This window comes from Furipterus horrens, unplaced genomic scaffold (genome assembly GCF_987537825.1).
Source record: "Furipterus horrens unplaced genomic scaffold, mFurHor1.1.pri manual_scaffold_11, whole genome shotgun sequence".
Lineage (NCBI taxonomy): Eukaryota > Metazoa > Chordata > Mammalia > Chiroptera > Furipteridae > Furipterus > Furipterus horrens.
In genome coordinates this window covers 80,209,516-80,220,957 of record NW_028327181.1, presented here as the reverse complement: position 1 = coordinate 80,220,957, position 11,442 = coordinate 80,209,516, and the positions used below count along the sequence as shown (strand labels likewise).

The 11,442-nt window shown below is 49.7% G+C and overlaps 2 protein-coding genes across 5 annotated transcripts; one reads left to right on the top strand and one right to left on the bottom strand.

Annotated features, from left to right (window-relative positions):
• The first annotated feature begins 385 nt into the window (after positions 1-385).
• PSMC3IP (PSMC3 interacting protein) lies at positions 386-6,733 on the top strand. Its single transcript, XM_090292675.1, has 8 exons — positions 386-524; positions 624-724; positions 901-990; positions 3,008-3,119; positions 4,155-4,300; positions 4,423-4,476; positions 4,606-4,665; positions 4,744-6,733. Exons 1-8 carry the CDS (start codon positions 491-493, stop codon positions 4,798-4,800), a joined length of 654 nt encoding a protein of 217 aa, XP_090148801.1. The 5' UTR covers positions 386-490; the 3' UTR covers positions 4,801-6,733.
• On the bottom strand, positions 4,744-10,452 carry MLX (MAX dimerization protein MLX). 4 transcript variants are annotated; one of them, XM_090292672.1, is made up of 8 exons: positions 10,333-10,451; positions 9,831-9,867; positions 9,282-9,371; positions 8,895-9,001; positions 8,540-8,639; positions 8,254-8,353; positions 7,699-7,900; positions 4,744-6,145 (listed from the first exon to the last, which is right to left on the bottom strand). In XM_090292672.1, exons 1-8 carry the CDS (start codon positions 10,372-10,374, stop codon positions 6,089-6,091), a joined length of 735 nt encoding a protein of 244 aa, XP_090148798.1. In that variant the 5' UTR covers positions 10,375-10,451; the 3' UTR covers positions 4,744-6,088. The 4 variants fall into 4 exon arrangements, with proteins under 4 accessions (XP_090148798.1, XP_090148797.1, XP_090148800.1 ...); XM_090292671.1 differs by lacking the exon at positions 10,333-10,451 and adding an exon at positions 10,166-10,301; XM_090292674.1 differs by lacking the exon at positions 9,282-9,371 and having other exon boundaries at positions 10,333-10,452.
• Positions 10,453-11,442: the final 990 nt, after the last annotated feature.

The window sequence follows — 11,442 nt, the reverse complement described above, 5'->3', positions numbered from 1 at the left end:
AGTATCTCTGGTTCCTATTTTACAAGTGATAAGGCTAACTGGGGAAGAGCCTCCGGCCGAGGGATAGGACCTATCTCTGCGTTACTGCCTTGTGACCTTGAGCCAGCCACCGCTCAGCGGGCGTTGACCCTGAGAGGTTTCTTCCGCCCTGTTCAGGGTCACAAGTGCTTCGCCTCCGTTGGGGTTAAGTCTCGAAACCAAGGGGTTATTTGCCACGGCTTTCGCTCCGACGAGGAGGAAGGGAGAGGTTGGGAGACAGTGCCCCCCACCTCCGCAGAGACCTGGGAATCGGGAGGTTTGGCGCAGGCCCCTAAGTTCTGAACAAAAATGAACTACGGTGCCCCGGAAGGGCCAGGGCCGCTTCGTTCTTCGCGAAGACTTCCCCTTCCGCCTGTCACCAGACGAGACCCTCCCCTCCGGTAGCCGGAAGGAGCCGTTGCCCGGAGCAACTGTAACGTCCGGCTTTTGGAGTTTGGCGGCGGGAAAGGCCATGAGTAAAGGCCGGGCTGAAGCTGCGATTGGAGGTAAACGGGCCTTGGGAGCCGGGGAGACCCGCAGGGGAGCAGGTGAGGGGCCTCGGCTGAGTGACCCCCTCTCCCCGCCTGTCTCATCTCTTCCCGTAGCCCCCGGGATCCTCCTGAAGTACCTGCAGGAGCAGAACCGGCCCTACAGCGCCCAGGATGTTTTCGGGAACCTGCAGCGGGAACACGGACTGGGCAAAGCGGTGAGGACCCTTTTCCAGGATTCCTCCCGTTGGGACCTCTCGAGTCAGCCTGGGGTCCTGCCATCTTGAGGCTGCCATTCTAGCTTTGAGCTTCCTAAGGCTTGTCGCGCGCTGCCCCCTATCACTGGCTGCCCAGCCTGAAGTCACTGATTGCTTCTCACTCTCCCCTTTGCCAGGCGGTGGTGAAGGCGCTGGAGCAGCTCGCACAGCAAGGCAAGATCAAAGAAAAGATGTACGGCAAGCAGAAGATATATTTTGCGGACCAGGTAAGGGAAGCCTGCGCAGACTATCACTCGTGTGAGAGAGCCCAGTATTAGGTGAATCTGTCCCTAGAAAAACTCTCTTTGGGGAAATTGAGGCAGTCCATGAAACTCAGCTGTTTTACGCCGGCATAAGGGCTTCAGCCACTCTTTAAATCAGTGTGAACTCTCTTGCTATGATCCAAATTTCATGAGATTTCCAGGTTTGGAATATAATAGATGACAAAAAATCCTGAATTGTTGCTCCAAGATCCATTTCCGCTTGGAATTTCTTATTCCCTATCATCTAGATTAGAACCAGCTTCTGCCATATGATTTTCCTTGTCTCCAACGCCCGTCCCCAAACACATGTTAATTTTGCATATCTAGCCCAGACCTGCATCTGGATGTCTTTCAGGTCATTGTGATTATGACTAAAGTAGAATGCTTCATTTCTCAAACTGGCTTCTATCACATTCTTCTCTCTTATTGGAATCAGTCTTTACCCAAGCCAGAGACTAAGGAAGTCATTCTTTACTTTATCTCACATGGCTAGCCAGCCATCAAGTCCTCTCCTTTCCGCCTGCCGTCGCTCCTCTAGTTCAGGTGCTCCTTATCTGCTGCAGTCGCCTAACAGATCTCCTGGCCTCCTCAAACATGGCAGCCAGAGTTGATCTGTGCTCATGCAAGTTATGCCATTTCCCCCCTTAAAACTCTAGTGCTGTCTGAAACAGGTAAAAGGCACTTGCAGACTTGGCCCCAGTCTGCCTCTAACCTCACCTGCCCCTGTTATTTCTCAGCCCATTAATACTAGACCATTCATATGTTTTACTCCTGTATCCTTTGCTCATTGTCCTTCCACTGTCTGGAGTTTTTAGTCCCTTCTTCCTCTTCTGCCTCTTTGCCCAGCTGATTCTTACTCATCACTTGGAATTTCACTCAGGCCTCCCCTTCTCCAGAACCCTTCCTTCAATGCTGAATGCGCTGAGCGCGCTGAGCTAATGGCCTCTTCAGGTGCTTACCTCTAAAGACGTACTGTATTATAATTGTGTTTTTACTTGTCTCCCTCATAAACTGTCCTAGGACAGACCCTATTTCTCATTCATCTTCCTTTGCTTAGCACCCCCACAGTATTTAACATCCAGTAGACATTAAATACTCATTTAACTGAACCAAACCACCATCAAGGCTAATTTTCCTAAAATAGGTTTCATTATGTTACTGCCCTGTTGAAGGTCCCCTAAAGGAGAAGTTGGCAGATTTTTTTCTGTAAAGGGCCAGTTAATATTGTTATGCTCTGCAGGCCAGATGATCTCTTGCCACTGCTGCATAACTGTCATGACTACTCAAGTCCACCACTGTAGAGCAAAAGCAGCCATAGATACATGTAATGAATGGGTGTGGCTGTTTGAATTTTTTTTTTTTTAAAAAAACACCCATCTGGTAGGATTTGGCTTTCAGGCTGTGGTTTGCTGCCTCTCGCTGTAAAGGTTTACCTTGCCTTAATGTAGAGTCCAGACTGCCCAGGATGGCATTCACATCCTTTCCAACCTGCACTCCCTCACCAAGTGACAAGACCCCCACTGAGTCCCAATACAGTCCTTTTCTAGCAGCTGGTTTCTCATGGGAGGGGCTCCTCAGACTTGTACTAGAGTCCTCCCATCATGCCTCTTCGCTTGTCCAGATTCTTCCTATTGTGGAAGTTCATAATTTAGGTATCTCCACTTAGGAAAGACTGTTCCTTTACTCCTTCAGCCCAGTGAGAGGTTTGACCACTAAACTGGAAAATATTTGTCCTATTCAGTATCCTGCCAACCTAGGAGCTCCTTGAGGACAAGCATTAACTTTGATACCTTTTTGTTGGACCCAGCAGCACTAAACTGAAAGATTTCTCAAAAGCACATTCCCACTATTTTCCCAGGCCCCTTGGAAAGTTGGGGAGTCTCAGGTTCTTAAGTGTATGTGAATGCTGCCTTTCTAGACCTGGGTTCCCACCCCATGCTACACATCAGCCCACTTCTCTTTTTCTTCTTGTCTTTTGCAGGACCAGTTTGACATGGTGAGTGATGCTGACCTCCAAACTCTGGATGCCAAAATTGTGGCCCTCACTGCCAAGGTGCAGAGCTTACAGCAGAGCTGCCGCCACATGGAGGCTGGTAGGAATGGGCTGTTCAGGAGGGTGCCCCTAGCGTCAGGGTCAGTCCAGAGGTCAAGAATTACTAAGGGAATTGTTGTCTCATTGCAGTGAAGATTCCTTTGCTGGCCAGCCATGGCATTACATTAAAAGAAATGTATGACAGCTAATGGCTTTTGAAATACAAATGGGCAAGACATGTATTTGCTTTCTCTACCATGACTATCAGTATACTCTTCCCACGCTTTCCTTTATTCCTGCCTTTTTATTTTTTCTATTACAGTTATCCCATTTTTCCCCCGTTGCTCTCCCCTGCCCCACCCAACCCATCCCCTCTCCCAGTCAGTTCCCACCATGTTGTCCATGTCCATGGGTCATTTATACTAGTCCCTTGATATTCCTGCTCTTTTAAGTGGCTACAGCTAACAGTCTGTTTAGTCTCATACCAGACCACTACGTGTTAAGTGGAGGAAGAAAGGAAACTTCTGGCTTGGCCAAAAAGTCTGTTTAGTTTTCCCCATAAAATAAAAGACACTTTAAATTTTCACAAATAACTTGATTGGTTTGGATATTTTGAGGATGTCTGCTATCTCCTGCTATTGGCTTCTAGTGGGTAGAGGCCAGGGGTTCTGCTAAACATATTCCAATGTATTAGCCCACAGCAAATAATTATTTGGCCAAAATGTCAATAGTACCAAGAAACTTCACAAACCACTTTTGATACATTTTATCAGTCATGGCATGCTGATATGACTGCTGTCACAATACAATCTAACAAAGTTGTTTTGAATGAAATTAAAGACAACTAAGCACTATAGAGCCATCGTACAAAAAAAACACTAAATGAACTTTTTGGCCAACCCGATAGAATAAACTGACCATTCTGTAAATTTTAATCTCTCCTGAGCATTTGCGGAATAAAGGGCCCATTCTGGACCCCGGGTGTAGAGTCCAGAGCCAGTGGAGGCCTGGCTTCCTACCTTAGGGAGCGCCCACTGAGAGACAGAGAACCATTCCTTGGGGGATAGCAAGTGACCACAGAAAGGTGCGATTTCAGAGCTGAAGGAGCTGACTAGTGCCCTGACAACACCGGAGATGCGGGAGGAGATCCAGGCGTTAAAGAATGAGTGTACTGGCTACACAGAGAGACTGAAGAACATCAAAGGAGCCACCAACCACGTGACCCCAGAAGAGAAAGAGCAGGTGGGTTGGGAGGGACAGTGGGGAGGGGGCCTCTTGTGCAGAGAAATGAGGACAAGGGTTAACCCCAGCAACTGCCGACTACCATGGGGCTGAGGGCTTAAGGGAACCTGTTTCCCGTCTAGGTGTACAAAGAGAGGCAGAAATACTGCAAGGAGTGGAGGAAGCGCAAAAGGATGGTAAGTACAGAAATTCCAAGGCAGGCCCTAGAAAGTGGCAGCCCCCAGAGAAGCTGCTGCCCAATATCATGAATCTGTCAGGCAGTACAAAGTACTGCCTGTCTGCAAAGGGGTGATTTTATTTCTCAGGCAACAGAGCTGTGTGACGCAATCCTTGAAGGATACCCCAAGAGCAAGAAGCAGTTCTTTGTAAGTGGATCTCACTCCTTTCCTTGCTCCCCTTGGATTTTTGTCTAGGTCTCCTTCTCTTGTCTCATTGCCCCACAGGAGGAAGTTGGGATAGAGACGGATGAAGATTATAATGTCAAGCTCCCAGACCCCTAAGAGACCCTGTGGGCAGGACTCGGGGTGAGGACAGAGATGTCCCAGACTGGCTGCCCTGTGTAGGCCAGCTTTTTTTTGTTGTCACTGCTGCTGCTTTCTACCTTTGAGCAGAGCAGCTGGGAGAGGGGCACAAACCAGAGTATTAAGAGAGGGTGGGGAGGGACTGTTAGTTCTCCAGACTGGATGTTTATGCTCATTACGTCGTCCACATTTCAAATGCATGAGCTTAACACTTACAGTTGGAACAGAGCTAAAGGAAAGCCTTTGGCAATATTTATTGTAATATAATTTGATATAAAAATATTTAATTTCCCCTGGATAATCAAACCTCCCAGATATCAAACCTGGGGAAGGCAAAAGGAAGCTTGGGGGACAAAGGTAGAGAGAGACTATTATACACAGCATTCAAGGAGTACAGGGCTGCACCCCAGATTCTCCTGGGTTCTATATACCCAAGGAGGCCTCTAACCACCCCCAAGTCCTTGGGGGAAATGCAGGCAGCACTGAGATGGTGGAGACCCATGTGCATGGCTTTTGCTGGGGGCGGTTTTGAGGCCCAGCTAATTTTCTAAAACTCTTAACTTTAGCAAAATTGTGTTGTTGGTATTTAGAAAAATAAAAAATTTAATGTGCTGTGTCACACTGGACTTTGCTGTGTAGTGCCACTGCCTGTGGGGACAGAGATGGCAGGAGTGGGTGGGAGGTTCCTTCTTTACCGTCCACAGCAGAGGAGCAAGAGAAGGCAGGAGCAGGACACCTGGCAGCCCTGCCCTGAGCTGGCAGAAAGCCGTGACTTTACTTTGGCTAATCAGACAGCTCTAGGTTAGGCATGAACAGCCTTTCACCTGTTGTAGCTGTGGAAGTATTTCCTCTTAATCCTTTCCTCCTGTCCATCTACTGCCAAAATGGCCAAACTTGGGCCAGTTATCATCCAAGAGACCAAAACAGGCAAACAGTAGTTTCTAAATATGTGTAGATCATGTGCCGAAATCTGAAACCTGAGGCTTGGGCGGGGGTGCCCAGAGCAGATCCCTATTCTGCAGATTTCTATGGGGAGGAGTGGGGCAAGACTGGGTAGGTTTGAGCTCTATGGTCAATATAATAAATTAATCAGAAGCTTTCAGAAAACAACACCCCAGTCCCAAGGATGAGGGGGCAGGGGGCTAGGGAACCAAACATCAAGGAGAAACCAGCTGACTGGTGTAAGGTGTCGCAGTCCAATCTCCTAAACCCAGAGGCTCTGTGAACAAGTAGGAGACTCAAGGCCTCTTGTTAGCTATTCTGCAGGTCAGTAAAGCTGGTTCTTCAGTTGGTGCAGGACGCCAATCACGATCTCCCGTAGGGTCTGTTGGGGGTAGCAGAAGAGAGATGATGCGCAGGTGAGGGCACAGAGCTGTCTGTGACACCTGCCTAGACTAAGTATGCTCTTTATAGTAAAAGAAGCCCCTGGAAGGCCCTGATGTCTACAGTTTACTTTGCAATGCCCCCAAAACAGGATAGAGAAAGGGATGGAGAGATGGACAGCTATGTGATCAAGCAAGTATAGAAAATGTTAACGGTAGAATTTAGGTGATACGTGAATGTTCATTGTAAACTCTCTTGATGTTCCAGTATGTTTAAAATGTCTCAATAAAAATGCTGAGAAACAAAAAAGGAAGCAAGAACCTCAGATACAAGTTCAAGCCTCAGAAAAAGTGACCAGTCCTCAAAAGCAGAAGATTCAGTTTAATACCATTAACAAACCACATCACTACGGCCCTGGCTGGTGTGACTCAGTGGCTTGAGCACCAGCCTGCAAACCAAAAAGTCGCTGGTTCTATTCCTAGTCAGGACATATGTCTGGGTTGTGAGCCAGGTCCCCAGTTGGGGGCATGATCTCTCACACATTGATGTTTCTCTCTCTCCCTCCCTCCCCTCTAATAAAAGTAAATAAAATTTTTTTTAAAAAAAAAACCAAAACCCTATTACAAGTAAGACATTAGGAAAAAAAATACCTTACTAGGCCCAAGGTTGTGGGCCAGAAATCTTTCCAAAGACCCTGAAGTAATTCTGCTTACATATAGGGCAGCTGAGTAATGACTGAGGTGGCCACAACTGGGCTACCAAGGCCAAATGTGAGTGTTTAAAGTTGTAGAAACTCCCTGAAGAAACCTATAATCTGCTACCTGCTTTGGGTCACTTTGCCTGAGGTGGGGAGAAGACCCCAGGCCCCATGACCACCTGTAGGCGAAAGTCACAAGTCCTTTGCCAGAGGGCCTGCAAGCGGGCCCCCTACCCAGGTGTCCTGTGATCTCAGCCTGCAAGAACTTGCAAGCGAGTCTTGCTGACGCCAGCAGCTGCACGCGGCTCCTGGTAACTGAGTCACGAAAGCCAGGGAACAAAGAGAGCTGAAGACCTAAGCCTTTTTCCCACAGTTATAACATCGGATGTGGTGCAGACCCTTGGACCCTTACTCACACACAATTCTTGCGGGCCAGTTTACAAGTCTCTAGGAACAAAGAAGCTTGAAAATTAGTGTGTCCTCTCTCATAGCAACTATATTGGATGTGGAACAGACTTTTTGTGATTTACCGCTTTGCTCTGTAGCTCTATAGGTTAATGTTTGCCCCTCTTAGTGGGATCATGTAAGCCTTTTAGCTTTGTAGCCCTATAGGTTAATGTATATCCCTTTTAGTGGGAAGAATGTTTGTTACTATGTAAGCTTTTTTAGTTTCTATTTAGTTTTACTTTAAATTTTCTGCAACTCAATAAAAGGAATGGTAGGGCTGTGAACAATCGCTGATTACCAGAGCGAGTAACAGCCCTCCGTTCCTCGCTGGCCACACATCCTGCTTGCTGGACTGAATCTCAGCATCTCTTCCCACAAATATTAAATGCAACACCACTGTTGCCCCATACCTGAGGCTTACAGTGCTCCTCAATCCAGCTGAAGACACAGGCTGATAGCTCCTGAAAGCTGGCCATGGAGATGGAGGCATTGAAGGACTGGAACAGGGAGTCCATGATGCCTTGAAACACGTTGAACTTGACTTGGTCAGAGACCTGGTCCTCCCCCTCATGGGGGTTATCCTGGTGTGCCTTCACAATCTGTTCATAGTTCCTGAAAGCAAGCAGGCCGGGGCTAAGGTGCTAGCTAGGAAAAATAATAGAGTGATCCTACACCACCCCCCACACCAGGAAGGGAATTCCTAGAGAGCGTGTGGGATATATTCATCAGCTAGACATTGCTTCTAGGTCAAAAATGGAGACCTATTTTCTCCAACCTTCCTTTCATTAACCTAACAGGCTTTCCAGAGTGTCTGCTCTGTGTCGGGGACTGTTAGGGTATGGGGTCCTGCCTCTAAGTGGCCACCTGAGGTAGTATTATCTGATGTGGCCTTTGAATTAAATGAAGTTGGCCCTCAGTCCCCTCAGAAGCCCTGCTTCTCATTCTCAGTTCAGCACCCCCCTTACACTTTCATGATCTTTAGGGCCATGACGTCCTTGCGTAGTGTGGACACTTCTTCCTCCTGCTTTTTCTTCTCCTTGTGTAAAAACTGGATGTAGTCAATAGCTAGGGTGGGGGTGGGCACAGAGGAAATCTCAAAGAGAGGACAAGGCTGATCTTGTTTCCTCGTGCCCCATACCCCAACTCTCCCATTACAACCACCCCTCCAGGGCCAGGCTGAAAGCAGGTATGAGGCTAGCCTGCTCACAGCCCCATTGACTCCAGCCCCTCCAGTTCTTTCCCTGGCCATACTCTTCTGCAGAACGATGGCTTTGCTGAGCTTTTGGGAGCCAATGGAGAAGTCCTGCTGCTGGCAGGTGGGGACGATGGTCTGAAGGTCATCATAGCCTCTCTGTGGAGAAAGTAAGGGAAATAGCTTCCTTAACTCTGAGGGGTTAAGGCAAACTGGCACAAAGCTTTTCTTCCCCAACACCAAGTTCTATGCTCACAGCTAAAAGGGGTGAGGGGCTAGAAGGCAGGAGGTGCTTCATGTCCAGGAACTAGACTAGCTGCCCCCAGGCTGCTTGGGGCTATCTGATGGGATCAGGGCACAATGAGTCTGAAATATGCAGGGCCTTCCTGAGCTGGCTGAGGTGTCCCCAATCACCTTGATGGCATCCCTCCTCTTCTGTTCAGCTTGAGTGTGTGCTCGCCGCCGCCGGTCCTTGTAGGACTCCTTGTAGGACTCCTGGTGGTAATCACTGTCCTCATCATCTACACTCAAGAGTTGGGGGCAGGAAGAAGTCATTCTGGGGCCCAGTGAGGCCCACCCAGCTAGTCCACCTTTCCCTAACTGGGAAAAAAAAATGTGGTGCCCAGATGGCAGATGGACATGAGAACCTACTGTTCTGGATGCAGTGAAAGGTGATGAGACCCAGTGTCTAGCACTAGGGCTCTAGCACTCCATGTAGATGGCTGGACCTTCCTGTCTGAGAAAGATAATAAAATGGTGGCATATCTGAGCCCTGCCAGGTGGGGGGATGTTGCTGCCTACCTGTGTTGGGGACTGAAGAGGCACTGGTGGAACCGATGCTATTAGCTCTGGACACTACACTCCCCTTGCGGGTGCTTTCTACAAAGAGCCCTGGAAAAGAGAGCCCCAATCACTAAGGGATATAGTGGGGGAACACTGCTAGACCTTCAGACACCTGTAGGCACAATGGCTCCCTGATCTCTTAAGTGCTGACCTCTCCCCTTAAACTCAGAAGCCAGCCATACTGGGCCGCCCACTTCCTGTAGTGCCATGCTGTCCCTAGTGTCTACACTGTTACTGGACTGCAATGACCCTTGCTGGCTCACACAGTAACACCTGGGCTTGATGAGGGCTGTCACTATTCCCATCACTTCCCTGCTCCACAGCAGGGGAACTAGGTGCCACCCTTCCATGCTTTCAGTTCTTGTCCTCCAGCTCCGTTTCAGGTTCAGGGGCAGTGGACTGCGGTCAGGTGTGACTCACAAGACCAAATGAATCTATAGGGTTGAAGTGGAAGTGTCAGTCACTCCACAGCTGAAGCCGGGGTGGGGCTTGGGAGGAGGCACTCACCGGGGTCCAGACTGTTGTCGCTGTAGGCATACTCCACCTGTAGCACCGAGTAAGGGAGAAAAGCTCATCAACCCTCCATCCTGGAGGAAGTCGTCTCCATTCACTTTGCGTACGCGTCTCCGCGCGCACTGGTGCGCAAGCAAATGAAGGTCGGACACACACACACACGTGCAGACAATTAAAGGATTTCCCCGCCTCCCCCCGACCAAGGGCCAAAACTGGCTAGTTCGTGGGAGCACTGCCCCTCGGCAGGATCCCGTCCACCCCACACTTCCACCTCCTCAGTCCCAAACCCCGTACCCACACTCGCGCTCCCAAGATTGTCATCTCCCCACCTTGGCACTCGCAGGGGCTGAGCTGTCTTCTCTGAAGCCTCTAGGCCCAGAGAGGGAAGGTGAGGGTACTCTGGGGACCAGAGGGTCTTGCCTCATCTTCCGGGGCCCCTACGTGCACGCACCCGCCCCGCACTCCCCTCACCAGCGTGCTCGCCCACGGGGCTTGCCTTGACCCAGGGGTCCTCCGGGGAGGCGCCGGGTTCCGTCATCTCCGACCCACCGCACCGGAAATCAACCAGCGGGCGTGCGCACGCCTCGCCTCGAGGAAAAGCGACACGCACCCACGTGACCCAAACCCACCAACCCGCGACCAAAGGCAAGGGGCGGGGCGAGGGGGCGCGCACGTCCAGCGCGGAGACACTGATCCCGGCAAGAGGGCTGATTATGTTGTTGAGTTGACCCGAGGTTGCTTTTGGGACGTCGCCTTGTTGGTCTCTCTCCCTCCCTTGGGGTAGGCAACATGAACCACATTCTGTGAAATGGGATCCCTTCAAAAGGCTTTTTCTGGTAGTGTCGCAGATACCTGTGCACACCCGCACTGCCTGGCGTAGCCGGTTCCCACGGACGCCTCTCACCTAGGCCAGCCCGGCCCCCCTGACTTGTAGTCCTGGCCACCTCATCACACTTTACGAGGCTGCTGGCTCTGTGATGGCAGAGGCCTGCCTGACTTGTTGAAGGATGGTCCTCCAACATCCAGCCCAGCGTCTGGCTGGATACTTGTGGAATTAAGACCTTCAAAGAGCCTGTTAGCCAAGTTATGCTACTTTACATGTAAAGAAACTGAGGAACCTAGGAAGTGTGTAACTTGCCCAAATGCACACAGCTAGTCAGTGATAATTTTAGAGAGCAAAAGGGGGTTCTTTCTTGTGGTGCCTTGGTGTAAAACCCAACAATTAATGTTGAGGAAAACAGGTCTTTATTTACAATATTCCAACCTGGGGAGGGCAGTGAGCGCTTCAGTTCAGAGCCCTGTCCTCCCACGGGACCCAGCACTTCCCTTGCTCCCCAAAAAGCTAGAAGCCAAAAACATGCCCAGAAGTTCCCCATCCCTTATCTGTCAGCTGTCTCCTTCAGGATCTGGGGTACGATGTCATCAGCCTCGGTATAACAGTCCAGGAAAACATGTGCTGTGTTGCACCGGATCACACATGGTTCTCTCTTTGCCCTTTCAAAGCTGCATGGATCTCTTTCCTTCTAAAACCACATGGTGATGTTTCTACCTTCTAGCAAACCACATTGAGTTCCCCTTTTCCTTTCAAAGCCGAATGGATCTCCTC

Coding starts and splice junctions, on each gene's coding strand:
- PSMC3IP (XM_090292675.1), top strand. CDS start 491: ATGAGTAAAGGCCGGGCTGAAGCTGCGATTGGAG. Junction 525..623: donor GGCTGAAGCTGCGATTGGAG/GTAAACGGGCCT, acceptor CTCTTCCCGTAG/CCCCCGGGATCCTCCTGAAG. Junction 725..900: donor AACACGGACTGGGCAAAGCG/GTGAGGACCCTT, acceptor CCCCTTTGCCAG/GCGGTGGTGAAGGCGCTGGA.
- MLX (XM_090292671.1), bottom strand. CDS start 10,261: ATGAGGCAAGACCCTCTGGTCCCCAGAGTACCCTCACCTTCCCTCTCT. Junction 9,002..9,281: donor CTCTTCAGTCCCCAACACAG/GTAGGCAGCAAC, acceptor TCTTGAGTGTAG/ATGATGAGGACAGTGATTAC. Junction 6,146..7,698: donor AGGAGCACTGTAAGCCTCAG/GTATGGGGCAAC, acceptor TACCCCCAACAG/ACCCTACGGGAGATCGTGAT.